This window comes from Uncinocarpus reesii, genomic scaffold (genome assembly GCF_000003515.1).
Source record: "Uncinocarpus reesii 1704 scaffold_5 genomic scaffold, whole genome shotgun sequence".
Classification (NCBI taxonomy): Eukaryota; Fungi; Ascomycota; class Eurotiomycetes; order Onygenales; family Onygenaceae; genus Uncinocarpus; species Uncinocarpus reesii.
This window is the reverse complement of record NW_003052496.1, coordinates 391392-417444: the sequence shown is the minus strand read 5'-3', so window position 1 is coordinate 417444 and position 26053 is coordinate 391392. Positions and strand designations below refer to the sequence as shown.

At 48.6% G+C, this 26053-nt stretch overlaps 10 protein-coding genes across 10 annotated transcripts; 5 read left to right on the top strand and 5 right to left on the bottom strand.

Moving 5' to 3' along the window:
- Positions 1 to 2509: 2509 nt before the first annotated feature.
- On the top strand, positions 2510 to 5074 carry UREG_07158 (uncharacterized protein; the record flags this gene model as incomplete). The annotated part of the gene is made up of 1 exon (XM_002582339.1): positions 2510 to 5074. One exon carries the CDS (start codon positions 2510 to 2512, stop codon positions 5072 to 5074), a length of 2565 nt encoding a protein of 854 aa, XP_002582385.1.
- A 2552-nt stretch (positions 5075 to 7626) lies between these two features.
- Positions 7627 to 8578, top strand: UREG_07157 (uncharacterized protein; the record flags this gene model as incomplete). The annotated part of the gene is made up of 2 exons (XM_002582338.1): positions 7627 to 7926; positions 7994 to 8578. 2 exons carry the CDS (start codon positions 7627 to 7629, stop codon positions 8576 to 8578), a joined length of 885 nt encoding a protein of 294 aa, XP_002582384.1.
- A 1524-nt stretch (positions 8579 to 10102) lies between these two features.
- Positions 10103 to 11338, bottom strand: UREG_07156 (uncharacterized protein; the record flags this gene model as incomplete). The annotated part of the gene is made up of 1 exon (XM_002582337.1): positions 10103 to 11338. One exon carries the CDS (start codon positions 11336 to 11338, stop codon positions 10103 to 10105), a length of 1236 nt encoding a protein of 411 aa, XP_002582383.1.
- A 931-nt stretch (positions 11339 to 12269) lies between these two features.
- On the bottom strand, positions 12270 to 12656 carry UREG_07155 (uncharacterized protein; the record flags this gene model as incomplete). The annotated part of the gene is made up of 1 exon (XM_002582336.1): positions 12270 to 12656. The coding sequence occupies one exon, from the start codon at positions 12654 to 12656 to the stop codon at positions 12270 to 12272; it is 387 nt and encodes a 128-aa protein (XP_002582382.1).
- Positions 12657 to 13431: 775 nt separating this feature from the next.
- Positions 13432 to 14578, top strand: UREG_07154 (uncharacterized protein; the record flags this gene model as incomplete). The annotated part of the gene is made up of 2 exons (XM_002582335.1): positions 13432 to 13595; positions 13666 to 14578. The coding sequence occupies 2 exons, from the start codon at positions 13432 to 13434 to the stop codon at positions 14576 to 14578; spliced, it is 1077 nt and encodes a 358-aa protein (XP_002582381.1).
- A 689-nt stretch (positions 14579 to 15267) lies between these two features.
- Positions 15268 to 16108, bottom strand: UREG_07153 (uncharacterized protein; the record flags this gene model as incomplete). Its single annotated transcript, XM_002582334.1, has 3 exons — positions 15268 to 15799; positions 15882 to 15982; positions 16058 to 16108. 3 exons carry the CDS (start codon positions 16106 to 16108, stop codon positions 15268 to 15270), a joined length of 684 nt encoding a protein of 227 aa, XP_002582380.1.
- Positions 16109 to 17059: 951 nt separating this feature from the next.
- Positions 17060 to 19404, bottom strand: UREG_07152 (uncharacterized protein; the record flags this gene model as incomplete). The annotated part of the gene is made up of 2 exons (XM_002582333.1): positions 17060 to 19106; positions 19172 to 19404. 2 exons carry the CDS (start codon positions 19402 to 19404, stop codon positions 17060 to 17062), a joined length of 2280 nt encoding a protein of 759 aa, XP_002582379.1.
- Positions 19405 to 20442: 1038 nt separating this feature from the next.
- UREG_07151 (GPI-anchor transamidase) lies at positions 20443 to 21619 on the top strand (the record flags this gene model as incomplete). The annotated part of the gene is made up of 2 exons (XM_002582332.1): positions 20443 to 21410; positions 21589 to 21619. The coding sequence occupies 2 exons, from the start codon at positions 20443 to 20445 to the stop codon at positions 21617 to 21619; spliced, it is 999 nt and encodes a 332-aa protein (XP_002582378.1).
- Positions 21620 to 22126: 507 nt separating this feature from the next.
- UREG_07150 (uncharacterized protein) lies at positions 22127 to 24741 on the bottom strand (the record flags this gene model as incomplete). The annotated part of the gene is made up of 2 exons (XM_002582331.1): positions 22127 to 23929; positions 23986 to 24741. The coding sequence occupies 2 exons, from the start codon at positions 24739 to 24741 to the stop codon at positions 22127 to 22129; spliced, it is 2559 nt and encodes an 852-aa protein (XP_002582377.1).
- Positions 24742 to 25105: 364 nt separating this feature from the next.
- Positions 25106 to 26023, top strand: UREG_07149 (uncharacterized protein; the record flags this gene model as incomplete). The annotated part of the gene is made up of 3 exons (XM_002582330.1): positions 25106 to 25618; positions 25678 to 25899; positions 25949 to 26023. 3 exons carry the CDS (start codon positions 25106 to 25108, stop codon positions 26021 to 26023), a joined length of 810 nt encoding a protein of 269 aa, XP_002582376.1.
- Positions 26024 to 26053: the final 30 nt, after the last annotated feature.

The window sequence follows — 26053 nt, the reverse complement described above, 5'->3', positions numbered from 1 at the left end:
ATTGGACGACAATGAATGATGCTTTTTGTATAGATCCCTTTTTGAAAGTGAAACCCGTTGGTGTATATTTTACCTGTCTGAATACCTATATATAGTACTCGGCTTGTTCTTCCCAGGCATTCCACTTTCATCTTTGACGATCGTTAAAGATTGTTCCCAATCAATCTACATATATCGACCATGGTTGGAGTATCCCAGATAACTGCATCAACAGGCCCACGACCACTTCCCCTGCAAAGCATCAGCCCGGGGAACAGGAAGGTTGTTGGGATTACTACTTTTGGACTCCGCTCTCCAACCTATCATAAAACTGATGGGTCAAGTTTTAATGAATGGGCTTCGACGTTGCTTCTCAGCCCATACGTCACGCATTTGGCAAAGAGCCATGAGAAGCAGGGATGGAGGGACGAAGGACCAAGCCAGAGGGTTCCTGGCATGTGGGACAAAAAGATCTTTGAACTCCATTCAGTCCGTATTCCGGCCAGGACTTGAGAGTCGTGATCGGAGTTCAAATCATCTTCATGCTCGGCGCATGTGCCCTTCGGCAGAATCGATCCGAATTAACTTTCTCAGAAACCAGCCTGCAGGTCAGTGGAGCGAATCAGATACGAGCCAAGGCAGATGGCTTTGCTCTGTAGGGCATGGATATGCGACCGGACAACCAGGAAGAACAACCATGGGCTAGCCAGACACCAACGTTGACCAAAAATGACTGGAAGTGCAATCACATTCGTGCAAGCATTGCAGGAAACGCGGTGTGATCACGGCGCCGCCCCTTCTTGTTCGATCCCAAACAAAACAAGCAATCCTTGGAGAAACCTTACTCTGGATCTCACAATGGCTGCGAATGAAGGTCCAGCCGTTTCCTTTCAAGTCTCGATTAAAATGAGACTGGGATCATGGAAGGATTGCAGGTCCATATGTTTCCAACAACAATTTGATGAGAGGTGGCTCCTTCCAGGTTATTAATAGACCACTTTGCCTCCAGGGTATCGAGATATCTGTTTTCCTAGCGTTTCAGTCCTGGAGAAGTTCTGGTGGGAGCATAAATTTAGCATATGACGTTGAGCGTGATCCTTGGTGAGCGCATTTGAGGAGGAACCATCAGCCATCAACAAACACGCGTCAGGATACGATTTAAGGAGACGGAACACGTTTGCTGCCGCGCTACAAGGGTAGCTGCACTGCTGCGGTCAGCATGCATCTGGCAAGGGCCGTTTCACACCATCATCCAAGGAATGACCTGCGTCCAGCGTTGGTCGAACCGAGGGTGGAAAAGAGGATCGATGGTGACCAGTCGAAGCTCCGAGATCGGCCCACCTGAATCGCACAGGGCCGCAGTTGACTAATTCCGATGATCCCTCAAGAACCAAGATAGAGAACGGACATCTCCACAGGATTCTCGTCTGGAAAGATGGGACGAAAGGCTGCTGTGGGGAAGGGGCATTTGAAATTCGTTCTAGAAATCGCCCAATCGGGCTAGCATCGAAGCCTTTAGCGCGACTTGTCAAAGAAAGGGCGTGGTTTAGAGTTTATTCCCAATATGGCCAATCAGAGCCCGAGCACGTAAGCAGGCTGCGAAACTCAATTCAGCCGGTGATTACCTCATCGCCATTCCCCGCCAATCTCACGTCGTCCCTTCTCGCAGCTCCCAACACCCCACGTCGACATCGCCCGTTGTGATGCGGCTATCACCCTTCTTCGGGCCAGAAACACGAGCAGGGTCCCAGAGATTCACGCCGGATGCCAGTCAGCTTCCCGCTGAGCGCACGACGCCACGGCGGTACCAAATGGCCGCACCCTTGGTCAGCTGCATGAGCTTGGGGATCTGTTCGTCGGGGTCGCGCCGTTCTGATAGGGGGCCTTGAATCTCTCTGCCTGATTTCTGCCTGCATTCTGGATTAGTCAGTGCCGGGGTTGCTCGCGGATGGTTCCGTGGACTCTAGAAAGTCAAGCAATTTCCGCAATCGACAAGGTTTGCTGGCTGAGACAGAGTTGTTCGGCCACATGACAAGAGTGACCACTGACCAGTCTCCCGTTTCTCGGTCCTTGTCGATGCTCCTTGGGGAAATCGCTCCGATGGTCACCGCTCTTGGAGCCAGAGACTATCGCATCCGTCGCCTTGTGGTTGGAACAAACCCCCAATTCCCCATTACTTTAGATTATGGGGAAAGCGGAGACCGATGAGAACAGCCATGTCGGTAACTAGTTAACAAAAGTAACTAATGAGAGCTAACTAGCTGGGTGACTCAAAGGCGCCCGGGTCTGCCCTCTTTTTGCTTCTACCTCTTCTTCACATTTTGTCATCCTCTCTTTCTCACTTTCGTGACTGTTTCAACCAGCACTTCAAACCTCGAAGTGACGTGTGGCTCAAAGTATTCACCGTCCATTGGCTGCTTTGGCTTACCTATCGGTTTGGCGCTGCAAGGAAGAGTCATCTCGGCCTAGCTTTTCCTGTCGGGGGCCCTTGCACATCAAAGAAAGTATATAAAACTTCCACCTCGGCGCAATGGAGTACTTTGATTTTGACCAAGCTGCTCGGGAAAATGATGTAGCTTTCGATTGCTCAGAGACCATTGATTCGGATCTCGCTTCACTTGTCAACGGTGAAAACATTCCCACGTCTACCGATGATGCCGTAAACACCGCCGCGGCCGCCGACGAAACAGCCTCACAGTCTTGCCCGGCTTTGGACGGACCTTGGCCCATGTATCGAGCTTCAGAGAAGTGCTTCTTCTGTCGTTCTATGGGCTTGGATTGCTTTGTGGCTCAAAGAGGTGCATTACAAAACGGGTGCACTTGTTGCATAGCTTTGTATCGAGAGTGCAGCTTCACCAACGCGAGGCCGCGAGAGGAATATCTGGAAACCTTACACGTGGTTGGGGAAGATTCTTATGTCCCCACGGGAAGTCTGACGGGAAAGAGAGCTTTGAAATCATACCGCGGGCCATCCACCAGCACCCTGCTCGAAGAATCTGAACAAAGAGGGAGGAAAAACGGCTCTAGATTCCCCAGGGAAGCTGTTAGGGTCCTGAGATCGTGGCTATCGGACCACACAGCCCACCCGTACCCAACAGACGAAGAAAAAGATCAATTGAAAGCGAAAACTGGCTTGAAACGGAGCCAAATCTGCAATTGGCTAGCGAATGCTCGTCGCCGGGGAAAGGTCCGCCAGCCACCACGCTCTGCTTCACCTTCCATTGGTGTACCGATTCCGGCTAGAAAGCTTTCTCCCGGAGTCCATTTGTCAGACTTGAACCCCTTGGAACGATGGAAACACTCTCCACCTGAGAACGAACCTGCTTCAGTCCGTGACATTATCCAAGCCATGGCTACCACCCCCTTCCATTCCCGTAATCCGAATGACGCATCCTCTGGGCCCAGACGATCAAATTCGAGACGAACAGGTTCCAGTAATGATGATTCCAGCCTTTCAAACGTGCGGCCAGCAAAATCTTCAAGCGGCTACAGTATGGACACAGCACAGTCTAGCATTTCCGATATGTCTTTTGCCTCTGTTTTTTCCCATCGGTCGTCACGTTCGTCTTTTGGGTCCGCAGACACGAGGGACCGTCGACGACGGCGTCACAAGTCTGCAGTTGGCCAAAATGTGTTCCAAAAATCTCGCGCCGCCCGCATATATCAGTGCACTTTTTGCACTGATTCTTTTCCAACCAAGTATGATTGGCAGCGTCATGAGAAGTCCCTGCACCTTGCTTTAGACAAATGGACCTGTGCCCCTCAAGGTGGAATCATTCTAGAGAATGGTGAAGCTCTATGTGCTTTTTGCCGACAGCCGAATCCGGACGAAGGCCATCTAGAATCCCACAACTATACGGCATGCCAAGAGAAATCGACGCAAGAACGGACATTTTACAGGAAGGATCATCTTAACCAGCACCTACGGCTTATGCACAATGTAAAACTAGGTCCATGGATGGACCAGTGGAAGAGTGCTACAACTGAACTCAAATCTCGTTGTGGCTTCTGCTCGGCGACCTTCACAACATGGAAAGATCGTGTTGACCACCTCGCGGCTCATTTCAAGGCCGGAACAGAGATGTCGCAATGGAAAGGGGACTGGGGGTTTGACCCTTGCATCCAGCGCTGCGTCGAAGGCGCCATGCCACCTTACCTGATTGCTGAAGAACGAAATTCCATGAATCCCTGGATCGCCCAGCGACCAAGTCCTGCGGCGAAAGAAGCGGGTGATCATAATGCAGGCCGCTCTTCCGCAAACATTCCAGTACCGAATGATGCTAGTTGTTTCCGCCGGTTGGAAATTGAGGTATCAGCATTTATTGGTCGCATGGCTGCCCAAGGTATCGTTCCAACTGACGGAATGATACAAGCAGAAGCGCGCCGTATCATATATGGGACTGATGACCCATGGAATCAAACATGTGCTGATAACCCGACCTGGTTAGCCATCTTGAAACGCGATGCTGGAATATACGACCTTCCGGGATCGCAAAGCATTCAGCTGGGTGATTTAGGTATGCAACCGCCATTCGCTGCAAACGGCGGGCTTCGACGAGCTCCCGCACACAGTTTGAAAGCAGCTCCGCCTCCCAGCAATTCTTCAGGTCTCCAAAGCCCAGCGATACCTGGTTCAGGATTCCATTCTGCTGTTGCCAGCCATCGAGGTAGTCACGCAGGTAGCTTGTCTGGTAGCGTCGACTTCTCTGCTGGGGCCATCGGCCACGGGAGCCTTGATGGTTTGCCGACTTCCACTATGATTGGTACACTCTCTTCCTCTGCGCCTGTTACTTTAGAGAACGACCCACTCATCGAGATGGGCTTCGATGCTGATTTTGTTCAACATCTGGATGATGACTACGGAGATATTGGTCACGAGCTAGACGATTTGCATCTTGAAAAGTTCGGGCAGGGAGGTTCTGGTTTTCAGGGATTTGGTTTCAGTGAGACGGCCTTTAACGTAACTGCGACCTCGGCGCCGTCCCAACTTCACGCTACATCGGGACCTCCCGTTACTACACCTTTTGGGGCAGGATATCAGAAGACGTTCGATTCGTCTTCGCTGTTTTCCAACATTGAGGGTTCTGGGCATTGAGATAATTATATGCAATGACTCCATTTATAATCAAGAAGGCGAAGTATAGATATGGTATGACGGGCATAATTTCCACTCACGGGGCTGTATCGGGAAAGGGGCGTAACTTGGGCTTTTTACGACTGTTTGATGCTTGTGATACCTTCAAAATCGAGTGAGTTTCAAGCAAATATATGGCGGTTAATATATTGAAGAGGGGAACGAAAACCGCCGCCTATTGCAAGCAAAAAAAGATATATATTCATTGTTGGGCGAGTTTATCCCATATCAGCATGCTAGTTTAACTTCTTATTTTGGTCATTTCTATGAGAGGCGGAATAGAACATTTCCTCTTCTGTCTCTTCTTTTCCATTTTTCCCCCTTCTGGTTGATTGATTGCTTTATATTGGTTTAAACAGATGAAGTTGTAGTTAATGCACGTAGCTAAGCAAGGTTGTCAAAGAAGCAAAATTAAATAGCAAGCTCTTGAGTTCTGGAGTCATCTACTCTTTATGGGTAGCTAACTACTTATACTGAGCTAGATAGTTATATCGCTTTGTATCAGCATCATGAAGCATAGCTAACTAGTTGGTTGATTCGCATCAATCGCTGTGTTCTGCCTCGAGACCAAAGCATTAACGACAGCCTCCAGAGCGAGTTCACAAGCTCGCGGGAACAACTCAACCAACAAGACGATGTCGAGCTTTAGGCTTCCCAACGTCCCTTCGCTCCGTGCGCAACAGCTTTATCTTGAATTGTAAGTCGATTGGGCCCATAATAATGCGATCTCCAGCTTCTTATTCGAGTTCCCTATCCCAGTGCGAGCCTCCAAGCCGCTCCCCCGCCAGGTGTATATGTCTCAATCTCTCCTACGGACCCAACTGTATGGTCGGGAGTGCTGTTTGTTCAAACCGGTATTGAATCGTCTTTTATCAAAGCATTGGTTTTACATGTCTGAGAATCGTCCTGCACAGGTCCATATGCATCCGCCATTCTGCGCTTTCAAATCCGATTCCCACCGACTTACCCCGACCTCCCACCGCTCGTAACTTTCAGCACAGATATATTCCATCCTCTGCTTGTACCCTTGACGACTTACACTTTCACGACCGGGTCCTCGGGGACGGGTACTGTAAGTGCCACGGACGAAGAACGTTTACCGCCCGGTGGTTTTAGTTTACGGCATGGATTTCCACATTGGTTTGGAAGAGGAAGAAAGAATGCGGTGAATTCAACAACTTCATCTAGGAACGCAAGTGGTAATGCGACTTCAACTAGACGGAACTCAGGCGGGAACACACCTTTGGTGGAAGGCGCTGGGTCGCTGGATTCAACGGCCGATGTGCAATTAGAGACTGCAACGAAGGAGTCACTGCGGACGGCAGCGGATTCGTACGCTGCCAGCATCCGGAGGAGTCCTATCCCAACGGGAGATATATATCAACATGGAGGCACAGATGTTCCCGTTATAAAGCTGTTGAACTATATTTGTTCGACCTTTGACAACGAGGAGGTATTGGACTCTATTCCAGTCGAAGCTGCGGGAAATCCTGGTGCATGGCATGCATGGCGAACACATCGGCGCACCGTTAAGGGTGCAAACAACGAACCACAAAACGCAGAAGGAAGTCGACAGGGAGAAGTGAGCCTGGATTCTACATATAAGAAAGGAAACACGCAAGCTCGTGCGCCGGGGGAATGGAATTGGGCAGGGGTTTGGGAAAAGAGGGTGCAGAACGGAATTCAAAACAGCTATCTAGAATCTGTTCTGTTTGGGAACTCCCCACGGAATGCGTCGGATGATCTTGTACGCCATCTATATCCCTCCACGTTCCCTCTCTTGTTCGTTTTAATACAAGACGAGTTGCTGACTGACTTGTTGTTAGGTTCGATTTCAGAAACTTGATCATGATTTGCTAACGGAAATCAAATTGGAGATAGTTGGTCCAATGAGTAATTGACCTGGCGCCAGCTTCCCATAGTTCGGGAGCCGAGCTGAATGACTCTTCGACAGTAGCTCCTTAGCTACGGCTGCAGGCTGTTTTGGTATCCACTTTGGATGCTTTCTGATGCTTTCCTTTATCCTATATACCCATCGTAGTTTCTTCGTATTTGACCAAGAAGCCTAGTTGTTCTTGCCTTCTCATTTCTAAATATATTGCTCCTTAAAACCAAATCCGTTTTGGCCATCAAATAGGTGCTTATGGCATCCTCGTCCATGACCTTGTTTTCAAAATCGCGCCGATATGCCCAGCGGTGAAGCTCGCAGAACACTAATCTTGATTGCTTTTGTCCTTGTCCCCATATTCCTGCTACTTATTATTGTGGCCGTAGCTCTTGGGTGTGCTGAATTTTGGAGCCTCCGTAGTCAGCGTCGTTATACCTGTCGACGAGGCAGAAAACCCCACAAAAGGAGTCGCTCAGATCCTCCTTGGTACTTTTCTTCCTCGTCAAAGGGCTCTGATTCAAGTGACGGAAACACAGATATGGATCAGAAAGCCATAGAGAGGGAGCACGTGTGAAGCCGGATCTCGCCAGCGTTGAAGTTTGTCTCATTGGTAGACAACGAACAGATGGACTACCCTGAAGAAACTCGATATGCTCCGGCTCCCAAGCCTCTACGGATTCTCAAGACGCGTCGCAAAGGCCAAGTTCGCGACACCTGGGCCAAAGATAGTCCTCCAATTCCTATTCCCCGAAGACGGTCGTCCTACGCTATCCGCTCTCCATCGATATCTGAAGTCCCGCCTCTACCAGATCTGAACAAGGGAGATCCTCGGTTGTTACGGCCAAGCCAAAACCAAGGGTATTGGCATTCGCTTTCGAGTACTCCAATAACTAGTGCTGATTACTCCAAGATGGGGAACCCTTCTGTATATCCTCGTTTTTCTGAGTAAAATCTTACTTTCGACCTCATACTGACGCAAACTTGTGTCTTAGGGACCGCAAAAGCAAACTGAACCGACTACCACACAGAGTCAGCGACATCCGGTCCTTGCGCCCAAAAATGGCTTCTTTTCTCGAGTTACCCAAGTATTTGATTTTAGGAATCGCGAATCCAGCAGTGAAAGGATCCATTCTGATACTGTTATGAAAACAAAGTCGTCTGCTTATACGAAACCTCTACCGACCTCGAGGGGATTTATAGATGATTTGAAAAGGGAAACCTTTTCGGGAAGCCCAAATAACTTCTTATCAAGAGACACGGAGCAAAGCCAAAACAGAAAATACACGCCGCCGCTCGCTTCTGAAGAGCTGAAGATTCCTAGAAATCGTGTGAAACGTAGGAATCGCTGGCCACGGAATGCTCCCGTCACAACTGCCACAGTAGAGCTGAGTGCGGATGCCCTCAGAACAAACGCTGGAAACGAACTGTCAACATGGTTATCGGTTGAAATATTTGCACGAGTTGATAACCTGGAAAATAATCTAGACGATCAGTGCACTGCTGATATTCCTTTGGACGTCATGATAATTGTTGATAATTCGTACGTGCAACTAGGCTGCCCCAAAAACTGTCGCTAATCATTCTAGCAGGGCAAGAGTACCGCCAGAGCTTTTGAAAGGAGCCTGTCAAAATGCTTTTTACGTTGCATCCTCGTTGGATGTATTGATAGACCGAGTGGCGATCGGCTGCCTTTCCCCACACCCCGGAGAGACTCTCAAACTGATGCTGCCTCTTGGATCCCACGGCTTGGATCTTGTTCGCAACGTTTTCCGATCTCTATCAACCTTTCAGCTGCCCCACGATGATGCGGACCAAGCACGGCTTTCAGGTGCCCTGAGAGAAGCCTCTACCTTGCTCCTAGTACAATCTGGAAAATCTGCCCTTTGCCATATGTTTTTCATCACTGCTCGTTCAGCTATATATCTCAATAATGGTTTGGACGAGAGATTACGTTTTCATACGATATCGCCCGAAAATTCAGTCATGATAAAGTCTCCCGGCCTAGTAGGCGGGTGGCACTTATCTGGCAGTTTGGACTACGACGGAGTTGAATCTGCCTTAAGGTCTAATATTAAATTGATTGTTAGGCATCTTCGTACAGGAATTGACTCAGGCGTGCTCTCTGACCTTTCGGTTAAGCTTACGCCCTCCGAAAATTATGAGGTGGTTGCTATGCTTGGAAATACGGAACGCAAATGCCTACGACCAGGAGAGTCTTGGACGGTGCTGATTAAAGTTAGGGAACGGGGGATCGACGAAGAAGCTGATATGATCGATTCACCTTGCTCGACTAGCACCAGTTCCCTGGCGATAAAGGAACCGATGAATACGGAGGAGCTTGATAACATGATTGATCAATTGCATGGAATGCTTGAACCTCCTGCTCGGCTCAGCGAAGCTCGTACTATCGTCGCCGCAAGTGTTGAATACAGAAATTCTTGTTTCGTCAGTTCCACGCATCTTGTATCAGAGGGAAAATGCCAACTTGACTGGATTGGCGTTCCGAACCCGGCAAACACGGCGAGGTGCAAATCGAGAGTTCAGAATGACGGATACAATAGCGACGAATTAAACCAAGTCAAAGGTCGGCCGGATTCATGGCGTCTTGGCGTTAATGTGATGGAGTGTGAGAGCAAGGATGAAATTGAGCGAGTGACAAAATGCGAGCCTACAATGATTGATTTGGGGTCAGATTTTTGATCACCTCAACAGTAGCCTCGATCTGACGGGTGCGTAGGTGATATAGGTGACGTTGGCCTCGGGAAAAATATGAGAAGATTGCTGCGGACAGCGGAACCAAGGTCGAAGTACCAGAGCTCGCATTTCGCAAAACGATTGACAAGATAAGTGGGGGCATCTTTCGGATATCCGAAATTCACGAGGTGACTTTGGCTAGTTGGAAGATGTTTTGAAATTGTTTTATGTCATTAATTCGAGTTTTTCTATGGGGGAAAAGAGGGTGTTATTAAAGGTTGTATTAACGGTGGTCACTTGGATCGTGTTGCCAAATCGGTTCGCCATCTTCATCAAATACGGCCCACTGGAAAAAGGAGCATGTCTTTTTTCCAGGTGCATAGCCAGCATAACACATCCACATATATCTACCCCGGGTTTCTTTTTTCCGTTGCACACAGCGGAAGTACACAAGGGATGTCGCACCTGCAACGAGGTGTGTTTTTCGGATGCAATGATTCACGATACCAGCGATATGTGACGTTTATTCTTTTGTTTCCAGAAACAGGGTGCGGGGAAATACTTTGTGCCGGGGCAATGCTATGCTTCCACTCTTCTTGCGTTTCAGCATGCATTATTAGGAGAGAATTGTGAGGCAGATGGATGGAGATTTGGCCTTGGATATCTGCACGTGAAAAGGAGTTTTCTGGCAATGACGGAGCGTCTGAAGCGCTCCCTGTAGAGGTCGAATGGCTGGCGTCTCCGTCGTCTGGAGGAACGATTTTGCGGACACGGAATTCCCTTGCCACTCCCAAGCTGAGACTACCAATGACGGCGCGGGGCCCGAGGTAGGTCAGTTCGTCGGAATGATAACCGACACTTTCAGATGGGCCATCGTAGCAGTTGACAAAGGCGGCATTGGGAACCCACTCCAGCGGAGATTGATATTGCAGCTTCTTTCCGTTGGGATAGTGGTCTCGAATACGCTTTTGGATTTCCTCGTTCACAGCCTTTTGCACTTTGGTAGAAATATTGCGCAGTTGTGGAGTTAGCTGTCTCACATCGGTTCGGTAGTTGCCGTTGTATGAATATGCAGATTTTTGCTGTTCTTGTTCTTCGCGACTGGCGACATAGAACCCTGCAGTGTGTGGGCTCTCGACGACGTTATCGAATAGCTGAAAACGTTGGCGAGAAAATGTTTCGGATTCTTGGAGAAGCTCTTTGAGGAGAGAGATTGCTTCCTCGGGGGGGAGAAAGTTGTGGATAATGGTGCAGGAGGTATGTTTTGATATGTCTTCCGGAGAGAAGAGATGAAGCGTCTGCCCTTTCTTGGTCAGATTTTTCGGGGAAGAAAGGTTTTCTGATACCATCATTCCATACGAAGCCAGGGAGCTTTGGACGCCGAGGTTCGCAGTCATTGACCGCTTGATTTTCTTTCGGGAGAGTTCGGCCCTTACTGAGGACGAAGTCAGGGATATCGAGCCATCATTCGCGATTAATAGGTCCAAAAGAATTTCCTGGGAGATATCCGGGAACAGAGATGCCAGCGTTGCCAGTTTGACGTCGGTGGAATCATCCTCATCCTGGTCGTTGCATTCATCGGCTGCGTTGGCTGGAGGAGTCGATAAGGCCCTGGGGCGTTTTGTCGAGAGGTATTTGTCCATGATCTGAAGGCCTTGAATCAACCCCTACCCCGTGGTTACTTGGAGCCATGGTAGTTAGTTTTCTCATGAGGTTGCTGTCATCAAGGGACGTCAACCTCATGGTTGAGCAACAAAACCCGAGGCTTGACGTGTGGGCACCTGATTCACATTGGCATCCTAAGAACACGAAAAGGCCAGCTGAAAATCAGTGGCAATTCTCTCTTGCAAGCTCTCAAAGGCTGCACCTTAGAGCATAATAAGATTATATTGATAAAAAAATCTTGTTTTTCTGAGATTTAAATGTAGCCTACTGGTTAGTCCAGGGCTCATGCAATGTTAACCACTAGTTATCTTTCTTACAGCCTATGACTTCCCCTTGCTCCAACAGCAAGGCGCATGATGGAATCCGCTTAACTACTCAGAAGTCATCCCAACCACCTTCCAGCAGTTTCTGGCAGACTTTCAAGAATCTACCATCAGACATCCATCATTCACCTCCAGCCGGCCGCGACATAAATCTATCTTCGTCGCCAATCGACATGACTTGTTCAGCTTTCAAGGCAAGCTGCCCAGACAGATATGAAGCAGCAATTAGTACAAAAAGATCAAGGTGCGCCTCCATTACACTCAACTAAATACGACCGCTAACCTGTCAAAAGGGAAACTTCCTCCAGGTGTTTACAGAACGAGACCACAGAAAGGCCTCCGAAAAGAATAGCCCCATGTATAAAGCATGAATGCGCCAAATGTTGCTAGAGTGATGGGGGAGAATAATATGCCTTTGAGGCGGGAAACCAGATTCAATCTTTTGCGTTGCCCTGAGCCTTGACATGTCTTATGTTCGTGCAACTCGTTATCGTTGATGGACTCTAACTCGCTCAATAGGTCGTATGCATTGTGGAACGCGCCCTCTGTCCAGCATTTTTCAATTATCTGGCCAAGCCAAACATTTTCAGTGTTTGGGAGGTCCTCCCCTTCGCGGCCATGAACCGTGACTGATATCTGATGGGACATCCTTGAATATATCAAATTCGCAACGCTGCTTGGTTAGGACTTCGTACATCACAGCTCCCAATTGCCCAATGTCCGTTCGTACTGTATAGCCCCCATCGTCAGCTGTTTCCATACAGGCGTCAAGAGGTAATTTAGTCGACTCTGTGAAATCGCAGAATTTGACTGATAGGTCGGAGTCAAGAAGAAAGTTATGGCTGGCAATGTCTACCACAATAATGCGGCGGTCGTGAATTTGTGCAAGAGCGCGGGCCATTTGACGAAACCATGAAAGTTGACGGTAATTCGATGGCTGATTTTGACTTAAGTACGATCGAAGGTCAACCATTTTCCATTAGACGGAGGTGGGTGGCTGTGTCGGAATAACCTAGCAGTGGAACGACACCATCGCAATCTTTCAGCCGAAGATAGATTTCCTGCTCATGTTTTGGCGATTCGATATTTGCTTGAACTTCGTCATCACTACTTGTGCTCCATCTGAGAGGTAGCTTCACAGCAACCTGCTCTTGGATCACCACGCCCGTTCTCCCAATCCCTAGGACCTGCTCTGTGCGGAAGGAAGTGGCAAGCGGCACTCTTAGAGATGATGACATTGAATATGTAATATAGAGATGAATATATAAAGATGTCAAAACTCAGAAATCAGATTTGATCCAGCAGAACACGGGGAGAAACTTTGCGCTGGCGAAGGCCCCAGCGGGTCGAAATATGGATTGAAGCAACGAAAAGCTCACAGTGCCCTTACAATGGATCTAAATCCTCCTAGAATGTCTTTGCACATGGTTATCGACCGCGATGGCGTCCATTTAAACGGTTGCTGTGTCCCTGCCGGATTATGTAAGCCTAAATTAACTAGTTAACTAGCCTAGTTACCTCGGTGTTTCCTACCTCCCAGTTCATTATTTGAGTGTTCGACAGTTATCGCAGCGGCGGCAGCAGCAACGACATTGGACAATGGGCATATCGGCAGGGTTTCCTGGAAAGAGAATATAAAAGGACGAACTGGCGCCAACATGATGACACGATGAGCGACCCTTGACTGTTGTTCTTGTAACCGGCCAATATACTTGTGACTGCCCCGCCAACCTCCGGCCGCCGACAATATGCTCGAATACCGCACGGAGGGTTTCAATGGAGGAGCTGTGAAATATTCGCCCTTTTTCGATTCACGACTAGCTGTTGCGGCTTCGGCGAATTTTGGGCTCGTTGGAAACGGGCGATTTTACATCTTTGAGCTCACCCCGCAGGGCATAACTCCGTTAAAGTGGTACTAGTTCCTGGATCTCTATCCTTATAAGCATTATGATTCCTTGCTAACAGGCGGTGTACTACTATAGGTATACGACACAAGATGCTTTATATGACTTAGCCTGGTCGGAAATCCATGAAAATCAGGCTCTCGTTGCATCCGGAGATGGCAGTGTAAAGCTTTTTGATTTGACTGTGGATGAATTCCCCGTTCAAGCATGGAAGGAGCACAGCAGGGAGGTCTTTTCTGTTCACTGGAATTTAGTCGCGAAGGATCGATTTTGCTCCAGCAGCTGGGATGGCACCGTCAAAATATGGGCTCCAGACCGACCGACGTCGCTACTCACTCTTCCCACACATAGCTGCACCTATTCTGCGGCTTTTTCACCTCATTCACCGGATATTCTATCTTGCGTTTCTTCTGATTCATACGTGCGTATATTCGACCTGCGTACCCCAACGTCAGCATCCAATCATCTCACCGTTCAAATACCTATTCATGGATCTGGCCAGACTCCTATTCCTACCAACCCCGGTTTACCAATGGCTCCAGCAGCGTCTCCTCCTTCCGAAGCTCTTACGCATGATTGGAATAAATATCGCCCTTCTGTCCTTGCAACTGGCGGTGTTGATAGAATAATTCGAACCTTTGATATCCGTGCTCCCCAGCAAGGGCCTCTTTGCGCTATGGTCGGACATGAATATGCTGTCCGGAAGCTAACATGGTCGCCCCACCTTTCACATGTGCTACTCAGTGCCGGCTACGATATGACATGCCGTGTTTGGACCGACGGATCCGAAATTGGAGCTCCAGCAGGCGATGCGGACGCAATGAGACTTGGACCCATGCCTACAATGGGAAGGGAGCTGGGCCGTATGGGCAGACATACGGAATTTGTCACTGGCGTCGATTGGTGCCTCTTTGGTAGTGAGGGATGGTGCGCGAGCTGCGGTTGGGATGAAAGATTATGTGTCTGGGATGCAAGGGCTGTTATGGCATAAATCTTGCCCGCCGTTTTTTCTCCCTCTCACTTTCTTTGCGCCAATATCAGCACAACTTTGGGCATCTGACTTTGTTTTACACGAAGACCCTTTTCCCAAAGTGAGACTGGGAGCAAGAACCAACACCAAATTGTTAAAAGGTGGGTTTAATATTTTTGGATAAAATACGGTCCCTGATTCTTGGAGCATCTTTACTATTACAACGAGGGGGTTTCCAGGATCATTCAGTGCTTTTCGATAAATTTGGTACGGCGCTGACCCTGGGATTTCGCCAACCACTTGGATTTATGGTTGGTCTCTATGCTTTTACTTGGGCATTAGGTTATCGCTTTATGGGTATCTTTTTGAAATAGTTATTGTATATGATACCTGGTTTTTGGTGGTTGGAAATAACTCTTGTCCCTATGCATTAATGCGCTTAAGCCCTTTGACGTCGTTTAACCAGTCTTGCTTGTATTTCAGATGATTCAGTCTGATAAAAGAAAGCTTCGCTGTCCAAGCAAATAGAGAGATAGAAAAATCTCAACAAATCATTCGATGTCATGTATCATATCAGTCATGTCAAGGGAGCCTTGCTTTGCAAGGCCCAAAACGTCCAGATTTTCCCGCTATCGTTTGACCGCAAGAGGACAAGGGCTTAAAGTTGTTAAGCGCTGTATACCCCGAATCCCAACGCCGATTTATCTTTCTCATCTTTCTGATAACCGAGTCTCAATCTTCGCTCTCTCGGATGCTTTAACTCGCGCCACTTCCTCTCTACTCGCATCAAAAGCGACATTGGCTTTATTGAAAGGGTTCTCTTCACTCTTCTCAAACTCCTTTCTGACGATTTCAATCCTCTGCTGCCTTCTCAACCCCGGTTGTTCCTGTTCAATCTCCGGCAACCGCCTCGCTTCAAACGCCGCATACGCAGCCTTGAATCTGCGCTCCGGATGCCTGTCCACTTTGGTAGAGTCGGCATTCGACGTCAACGTCAATGCGTCGAGAGCGTTGTCGATGCCCGAAGCGCTGATGGCGCTGGCCTTTTTGGATCCCGAGGTGGACACGCCCAGAGCCGCGTCCAGGTGCGAAAGATCCAAGGTGCCGCGAGTCTTCTTTGCGGCGGTTTTGGCGCCGGCGCCCTTGGGCTTGGATGGCTGGGCGGCTTCTTCCCCTGCGAGAAGCGCGTCGCGCTCCGCTTTCTTGCGAGCGGCGTCTGCTCGCTTAGATTCTTCCTGTTCCCTGTTGTTTGATTTATCCCAAGTTAGAGCGGGACTCGATAGGATACTTGATGAGGGATTCAGACAAACCCAATGTTACTTACTTCTTCGAGTTCGACTTTGCGCCCTGTTGCCACTTCCGGTCCTCGTCCCCTGCCTTTTTGGCATCTGCCACGGCTTGTTTCTGAGCCGCGACCTCGGCTTTCTATGAGCCCAGGAACGCATCAGTTTAGGTCTTCTTCGCTTTCCTAACGATTCCCAGCGCTCAAAGAAAACTCACACGAGCCATGCCCGCAGCCTTTTTGGTGTTCTCGCCTTTCTTTCCCGCCATAGCAGATAGTACTCGTGTGGTGCTAATTTTCCTCAATACACTAGCGAGATACCTATGAAGGTAATGGAAATATGAATACCATGAGCTTCTGGCAAACTGCTTTAATAATTGTCTAGCTGATTATCAACAAGAAGTGGGATGACTCCTGGATTATCTAATCAATCTAAGTCCAACTGGTGGTTAAATCACCAGTAACTATGGGTAAATATTAATCCGTGAAGCAATCAACCCCTGAAAATGGCGAGCAGGCGACTCTGAAAACTAGCCAGAGTTGCGCGATGGAGTATGGCGAACATTTGAGAAGGTAGTTTAATCATGCTGTGAATCTTGTAGGTTTTGGGTAAAAGCTCTTTGCGGCCTACTGTGAGTGTTTCTAGAATAACTATAGCCAAGATTAAAATGTTAAAATGTCTGAGGAACAGCGCGGCACTACCTCAGAGCCTCGAGTGAAATATCTCTTTTTGCCAAATTTTGATCCCTTGGATCTCATGAATCTCTATTGAGTCGACTAACAAGGTCGCTGGGCGTTGCTCAAAACGATCGTCGTCACTTTCGTCGGAGGGAGAGGAGTTGAGCGGACTTTCGGGTGGAGAGCCGTTCGGATTTCCAATAAGAAGCGATTTGCGTAATGAGGAAGCATAAGGTTTCAAAGACTCTAAAAGCGTATCCCTCGAACCGGAGGCGTCATTCGACTTCAATAATCGAACAGAGGTTCTCACAATGCGCGATACTTTCGTAGTAGTGGGACCGTTCGCCATGTGACTGACGGCAACATACTGAACCTTGAGTGAGGGAAAATGGAGAATGTTGTCTATGGCACAAAGACGTATCTCGCGCAATAATGATATACAATAATCAGCATTATTGAACAAGATGTGTAAGGCTAAAAGCGATCGCAAGTGCTTCACGTAGTGCATCATCATATGCTAAAACGTAGTAAGGAATTAGCAATTAGTGGCTATTAGGCACGATTTGACAAATTTCACTCACGAAATGCGCAGAATCTACAGCTACAACAAGTTCAACAAGGTTTGAACCATTTGTTGTAATACATCTAGTATTCCAGCGGTCAAGATTCCAACTTGAGTCAACATCATTTCGAATCATAAGTCGTTTCAAATGCTTCATATGCGTCTCTAACGCCAACGAATAAATATGCGAGATGCGGATAGGAGGTTTCGGTGCTGGAGGGTCTGATACTGGACTAGCCTTTCGCTCTATGAGGAACAACTCGTCCACAAAATCTAGGGAGCCTATAAACGCCAACAGTTGCAGCGTAACGTTATCCGAGTGAATTGAAGAAATTTGAAGAGGATTCGATTTATTAAGCTGCATCAATGTTGCCCAGAAGGCTCGCTGAGGTCCGACGTTTAAAAGGGAAATGTGCTTTAATGACCAAATGTTTATCGCCCGGCAGATAACTGACGTTTTGAGCGGAATTAGCTGAATTGAGAGGCTTTCGAGTGCGATCCCGTGGTTTAGACGAATGTACTCTTGGATCGCTTGCTCAGTTGACATTGTACCAAATTCTCGAGAGCTATCAAATTTCGCATTTGCAGGAGATTCATGCGGGCCGCGTATTGGCTCCTTCCCCTTGATGGAAGATTGGAGGTCCCGTTCTTCAGTGCTTCCAGGCCAGCCATTGACGTCTTCAGGGGCCCGGTCGTTTCTTTGAACTGCAATCTCTCTGGGATCAAGAAATTCTTGGTCTTCCCCTTCGCTTAGGTTATCTGGATGTTCCATGTCCACGATGGCCATCATGCGCCTTTCGAGTTCATTTTCATTTTTCGCGGGAATTGAAAAGGTGAAGCCGCGGGTAGCTACTTCCGAGCTATTAGGTTGTTCAATTAAGTGCGCGGAAGCTGATGCACTGGTAGTCTCTTGGCTGACAGGATTATCTGAGTTTGAGCTATTCTGCTCGTCAGGATCAATGTCCGAGCTTTGAGCGGTTAGTCCAAAGTCCTTTGCAAGGGTGACATCAGTCGGACTTGGTTCGGCAGCAAAGGCGATACTACCTTTCTTCTCCAACGATAATGCATGCTTTTCTAAGAGCTCTATTTGAAAAGCGGATAATTTCTGAGACAGTTGTGAATCGCCCCAGGTTTTAAGAAACTTGGATGTGGCATTTTGTACTCTTTCAACTGTCTTCATGGCGTTTAGGCCAGGTGTAAGAGTGGCTTTTCCTAGATGCAGGTCGGTCACAATGCCATGTAGCTCAAACATGAATGTTTTGTCGGGGGAGTTAGTTGTTTTGTCTGCAACAAGTTTCTGGTCGTGCGCGGCTGCATTGCTACTGTAGACAATTTTATGAACTAACTTATGCATTGAAGCCTCATTTTCTAGGCTGAAAATCCGCGAAAGGGTCTTCTCCTGCATGAGCCGCTCATTTCGAACCTTGGCATCGTTATTGGGATTTGATGTAGAAGTAGTTGGGATTATGGACGGAAATACTGTAGCTGGTGGCGGAGGTGGTGCGGCATCATCGGGCTCATATATGTCGTCATCTTGAGTATCGGATTCCGTGTCGGAATTCTCCACAACAGCTTTCTTCTGGGCTTTCGCAGCAAGCCTCTCGGAGAATGACAATTTTAGTGTCTTAAGCGTCGTAGAGGAGGCTGAAACACAACAAGCAATCTCGTTTAGGTATCCAAGACATTCCATATCGAGAATAGCCAAGCTTTTGAGCTTTTGAATATGGCTAAAAGTTCCATCCCAAATCGGTAGCCTAGACCTGGGAGCACGCCTAGTAGTAACGACGGGTAATGTAGTAGAAGGCGGAGGGCCATGGGGATGAGGGTGTGCACTACCCACAATGGTTGGTGGCGGTTGCTGCTGTGGAACCGGTACAGGAGCTGGGACCCAGGACTGTCCAAAGTTGCTATTATTTGCGCCAGAGATGGATGGACCAATGTGCATTCTGACATACAAATCCTGCAGGCTAGAGAATTTCCCTAGGGTAGCAAAGATTGACGGTGTGAGATGCACTTTAACATCCCAACTGGAAAAATGTTAGAGAATACTTTCTCCACAAACGGGTTTGCCGAAAACAAGGCCAAGGCTTACCGGAATGTTTCTAGGGCCACAACCTTCTTAAGCGCTGCTAAGAGGAGAGTGCTGAAAAACCTCCCACATCCCGTGTCAAATTTGAGCTGAGAAGCCACTTTATCTTGTGTTCTAGTCCAGGTGACATCATTGTTCCATAAAACATCAAATGATATCTCTTTTATATATGCCGCATAATTAAAATCACTTGTTGCTAGTGTTTCTAGAAGGTCGGCGAGCTCATCAGCAGGCATTTGGGTATCTCTGGGGTTGAGATTCTCAGAAAATTTATGGCAAAAGCTGCGGTAAAGTTGGCTCGCAGTAAGGTCATGCAAGGCATGCGAAACAAGCATTAATTTGACTAGGTCACGAGGCCTTAGCTAAAATAGTGCCAGGCATTTATCAATAAGCTGTCACAAGATTGGCAGGCGGTAGGAGCACTCACATATAGCAATATTTCCCTCAGCGTCTCCGAGGGAAGATCCAATAACCGTGGCTTTGCCATGGCGGATTTCAAGGGGTGAAATCCTGGCCATGGAAGGGCCGGCGGCGTGAGAACCCATGAGAAGAACAGCTTCTTAAAGGGGCGGTATGCAGTCTCGCAGCCGTTTAAAACAGACTACAATAAGGTCTATGGCTTTTTCCGTCCTAGTCGATGATGAAGTCGGCAAAACAGGGTAACAGCAAGCATGGGCGAAGCTGCGGATCGACTCTGATATAAAGACACAGATAAAGTAGCAAGAAAGGCAAAGGTGGTGAAGGGAAAGCGGTGGCTTTGAACGAAACTGACAGACAAAATCAGTGCACGTTCCTCCTCATGTGGTTGGGCGGGCGTAGGCAACAGGCAGGCAGCAGGCCAGAATGACAGGGTGCGAGGATTGGCAGCGATGAGACGGAGAGATGGCTGCCGACGCCGTTGCCGGAATGAGTGAGGATGAAGCTGAAGGCGAAGATGAAGGGAGTCGTCTTGCAGGCGGTGGTTGGGGTTGATGGGGAGTTCACTTCCCGATTGGGTTACTGCCTTCCTTGAGCCTCTCGGTGACGGCAGGAACGGCGGCTGATTGGATGGAAGACAAGGCGGGATCTCCACTCAGCCTTGCCCGAAGCAGACTAGTGACAGGTTGCCCACTAATCGAAGACAAACACAACAAACACCAGAACAGCTAGTATTATAACGCGTAATATAATTACATAGCATACCGTGCATTATCCAAGAAGCTGAGGTCCATTCTGGCATTGAAAGCACGCATGTGCTGGGCCTGAACAGATCCTATATCCAAACAGACCCAACCATGAATCCCCTTTTGCACCTCTACTGTATTCTCTCCCTTGTCCTTCTTTTCGCAAATCCCGTCGTTTTCGTTGCTGCTGCCCACACCTCCAACTGGGCCGTTCTGGTTTCGACCTCGCGATTTTGGTTCAACTATCGTCACCTTGCCAATGTCCTCTCCTTATATCGAACGGTGAAGCGCCTGGGCATTCCGGACTCCCAGATCATCCTCATGCTACCGGACGACATGGCGTGCAATCCGCGGAACGCATTTCCGGGGACCGTCTACAACAACGCGGATAGAGCTCTGGACCTGTATGGTGATAACATCGAGGTGGATTATCGGGGCTACGAAGTGACGGTGGAGAGCTTCATTCGTCTACTCACAGACCGGCTGGATGACGACGTGCCTCGCAGTAAACGTCTGGGTTCCGACGCCGGGAGCAATGTCCTGGTATACATGACCGGACATGGCGGCGATCAATTCCTCAAATTCCAAGACTCGGAAGAAATAGGCGCGTGGGATCTCGCGGACGCGTTTGGGCAGATGTGGGAGAAGAAGCGGTATAATGAACTGCTCTTTATGATCGACACTTGCCAGGCCAACACCATGTTTACGCACTTTTACTCCCCCAACATCATCGCTACTGGCTCCAGTGCCTTGGACCAGTCCTCCTACTCCCACCACGCCGATAGCGACGTCGGAGTCGCCGTTATTGATCGCTGGACTTACTACATCCTTGAATTTCTCGAAACACAAGTCACCTCGCCAAGCTCTAAACTCACCCTCGGTGACCTTTTCGATTCATACGACGAGGCGAAAATCCACTCTCAGCCAGGTGTGCGATGGGATCTTTTCCCCGGCGGCGAACAAGCGGGTCGGTTACGCAAGGTCATGGACTTTTTCGGCAATGTACAGGATGTTGAGATTGAAGCCGGCTATAACGGAACGGGAGGGTCCATTCAAGAAGACCTGGCGGCTATTGCAAAGTTAGTCGAAAAATGGAAGCAACGGGAACAGGGCCATGTTTCAAAAACCAATAATAGTGAGCCTATTGCGGAAGAATCCACGAGGATTAGTGCGAAGAAAACCAGTGCTACTGTTGCAACCATCCAAAAGCCCTCTGGTTCCCTGAGAATGACTCACGCGGATACCTGGAGTAAGCAGGCTATTGGCATTTCCTTGCTGGCTGGCTTAGGGAGTGTATGGTTCGCTGGATCTTTGCTGGGAAAGTCGTAACATTTAGACTTGCCATCTATTCTGAGCCTCTATTTATTTCTTGTATATATATTTCCCCGGGGCTGGCGTGGTGTTTTTGATACCCTTTTCCTATTAGAAGTAGTTTCTTTACTAAATTTAACGAATCATGTCAAGCTCGCAAGAATCAGGATATGCACTCAGTCCTTATCCTGAAAGAACATCAATTTCCCATCTTACCTAGCCAGCTTCATGCCTACACTCATATATACATAAACCGACACAAAGCCGTAAAGACGCACGCCCGCTTATGACACCAAAGCAACCAAAACAGAAGAAGGCGAGAACTCCACAAAATGTGAATGCAAAATATTGTGTGGATGCTGATATATTCGAATGAAGGGGTATCGTCGTGGCTGTCGGAAAACATGTCGGCACCATCAACACCTGTGAGGCTTTTGGGCTAAATCAAGGCGCAAGGAGCATTTGAATATCATATACATTGCAATCAGCCAACGACACTTCTGAAGCTCAAGGCCTCTAAAAACCCGCCCAAATCTTCCTTTTGCACTTCCACCACGCAATGCTCAAAACTGTCAATGCGAACACGCGCATTTGTCTCTCGTACAACTTCTTGGAACGCTATGCCGAAGCGATTTTTGAGAAACTTATGTCCGGAGAATATAGCCTGCTCATCCTCTGATTCCGAATCGGAACCAGAAGACGATGAGTCTTCTTCTTCCTCATCTTCTTCCTCATCTGCCTCGTCGTCTCCCTTTTCTGCACGTTCAGCTGCTCTTTTTGCACGGCGTTCTTCGCGCTCTGCACGCTTCTGCGCCTGAAGTTCCTTTTTCTTCTTTCGTTCCTCTTTACGTTGGGTCGCACCAGCGAAGTCGATGACGCCACCTCCTCCGCCCGTGCCCACAACGACATAAACATCCCTATCTTCATCCAAGCCCGCCAGAACGAGTGGTGTTCCCATTCCGCGCTTGCCTGCAATTCTGTAACCGTCTACTTTGTCCTTTTCTTGAATGCGGACTGCCTCGCCTACCCATAGGGCTAGCTTCGTCAACGCGCCAGGATTGGTAAACAGCTTAACATCAGGACCATCTTTTACCACCGCGATGCGAAAAGCGCGTAAGTGTCGAATTTGCTTTTTGGAAAGTAAAGACGCCCCCGTTCGTAGAATTGCGCGATGTAGGTGTTGAGCTAGTGGGAGGCAGGCCAAAAGCTGAGTAGGGGATTCAGAGGATGTCGGTGAAAGAGCATCATAAGCATCCCAGAATCGTGATACAACACTTGATAAATCCGAATCCGAAGAAATATCGTTATTTTCCAGCTGTTCGCTATCTTCCTTTGACACAGTTGAGGAAGTAGGTTTTAGAGAGCCGACCTCTAAAATTGCACCCAGAATCACGCTAACATCCGTGGCAGAGAGACAAGCCTTCCATCCCCAGTTGCGGACAAAACCCCACCCTTCTCGGGTACCCGAGAGCCCCCCGGAGGATGGTGGAGGTACCAATCCTTCTAATCCGTACATGGGAGCGTACTTTAACATCTTTTGCCGTAAGTCCCGCTTTAAATCCATGGCCATATGGGTATAATTTTGATGACACTGGGTTAGACTAACACCCATCTTCGCCAACAGCTTACGAAGCCGTTTTCGTCCCACTTCGTTCCAGATATGTAGTCTAGGGGCCAGATATGGGCTGTGGAGCATGCTGTCATAGAGTGACCAATGCCGTAGTAATAGAAGACGAGGTTCAGGCGATAATAAAATGGAAGTGTCCGTAGGCGAACGTCCTGTGGTGGGAATGACACCGTTGACTTCACTTCGTAGGGCCTCGCGCCCGGCTTCGTTATCATCAGGTGGATTTAAACGTCTAACTTCGTCTCGCAAGATTTGTCGAATTCGTTCGCCGCGCCCTCCACCCCACCCTGCTGATCCACCAGACTCGGATGCGTCCGATATCCCAACTCCTGACATGGTTCGACCGGATAACTCCAGGCTACAAACCCCAATAATCGCAAGCCACAAGAGATCGTTGTCTTCGCGACCCAGCTCAGAGGCCAAGGAGTACAGGATTGACGAAATAGGCTCAGAATACGATGTTCCAAGGGAGTAGTATGCTCGAAGAACACCTTCATGTTTTCTTTTGAGCCGAATTAGCCGCCGCCTTAAAGTCCGAGCGGAGGGTGCTTTTGGGGTAGTAGGTGAAACGGAGCCGGAAGGTGGAGAGGGTGACCGGGACGACTGTGAAGAATCTCGCTGTGAAGTTATATATGGGTTAGGAGTAGATATAGAGGATCCCTTGAATAATTGCGTTAACTAATGTTGATTGCAAGGGCGCTGAACGGGGAACCCACTGAATTGCTTCTCCGACGTTGCCGTGGTGGTTCATCTTCATCTTCAGAATCTTCATCCTCGCGGCTAGACCAAGACTTTCTTTTTTTATTGGAGTTGCTCATTTCCCTCTCGTCCAGATCACTGTCAGAAGTATCGCCTTCATCACTGTTATCGTCCAACTCGGGCATTGATTCTAGGCCGCAGTAAGCCTCTCTTTGGGCGGTGAGATCATCATCGATGTCGCCGTCATCGTAAACAATGATTCCCCCTCTTCCTGGTTTATACGCCTCTGTTATACGGCCCCTGTCCACACCCGCAATTTGCGTGGTCGTCAAGCCGTTCGTTTCGTCCGACCGGGTTCGTTCCAGATAACCTCCAAAAACATTTCCCAAATTCCAAGGTCTTCTCGCGTCTATAACCCATACCTCCACTCCACCCATGTCTCCCGCGTCTCCGTCGGTTTCAAGCCCTAGTATTTCGCCTAAATCTACCAAGCCCCCGACACCCATACAGATCACGACACCTCCACTACCACCCATTGGAATTTGCATAGGTCGAACAAGCTCCTCGCCAGCACGAGCGAGGTCTCCATAGCCTGCGATCGGTTGTATTTTGTGAGGAATATAATCTCGTTTCAGCAATGCTGTTAGGATTCGACACGCGCATAGTGCGTCTGGCTCGAGGGCCGCGAGGATTAAAACTGGCGGAGAGAGGGGATGATGCGATCGGAGTAAATGGGAGTAAAGGTGGGAGATCAGAGACCTAGGCAGATACATGGCTGCCCACAATAATTAATCGAATTAGTTGAGTGAGTTGAAGACAACATCTAAGCTCTACTTCATATGTTGTTGGTGGAACGCGGTTCATCCTCCAGCCAACACGCGTTGGAGTGCCAAGAACAGAGCAACACGGGTAGCACATCACGTGATGTCAAATCAGACCTTCCCTAGATTGGACTAGCGTAAATATTATATAATCAGATCCGCCAAGAGATCTGATAAGATCAAACTGCCATCTCAACCTCGGCAGGTTCGGTTCTCAAAGCACGGTCTGGGTTCACCTCTGGATATCAATTACAAGAAGCGACGGGTTCAAGTACCATTCATTTGACAGGTAAAGAAATCCTCCCAACTAAACACCATGCCTCTTCTCACTCTTCACCTTCTCAGCCTTCAGCCTGGCACGGATGTCAAGCTATTTGTGAAGAATGTTCGCAGCTCCCCAGACGTCGAGGTGGTAGTGGCTTCACGACCCCGGCGACTCGTCATTCGTCCTGAGGTTATTGACATCCATGCATTGACCAGTGGGAAATGGGATCTTTTATTGCTCCTCCGATCGCCTGGAAATGGCATCCCTCCGGCTTTACGGTCTGCCATCAGCGATGAGTATTCGGTGCACACTGGAGTTCCCTCCAAGCTGCTCAAGGCGTACCCAGAGGCCGATGCGAAGCTGAAAAGGGAGGCTTCATCAGCTCGGCTAACTGGCGCCTTGGAAAAAGCGCGCAACAAGCCCTCCTCCCAAAGCTTAGAATTGTCGGCGGATCTGCTTGCCTTTATGGATGAGCTAGTCAGGGAGCATGACAAGCCAGTTACGATGCTGAACCTTCTCCACTTCCACCCCAATGGGAAACCAGAGTACTACAAGTACGGACAGGTGAGCTCGCACTGCAACATCAAGTTATCGCTGTTTGTTAATCGTCAATGTCGTGACAGGGTTTCGCTTCAGTTGCCGGAAAGCGAGGGGGCAATGCGAAGATTGTCGGAAACGTCGTGAAACCTCCCAGTGGCCAAATCGATTCCAGAGGGGATGCTGATAAATCTGAGAATGAATGGTGGAACGAAATATCTATTGTTCACTACCCATCCATCCGCCATTTCTGCGATATGTTAGCAGGCGAAGACTATCAAGAGATCAATTCAAAGTATAGACTTGGGGTAAGTCGCCCTGTGCTTTTAGCAAGGAATAAAAGTAACATCGAATTAGGCTCTTCGAGATACGATGCTTCTCTGCACGACAGAATTCGATGTAGAAGAGACACCTCCCAATTCTAAATTGTGATTCGCTTGTTTTTGAATATCTCGAAACATT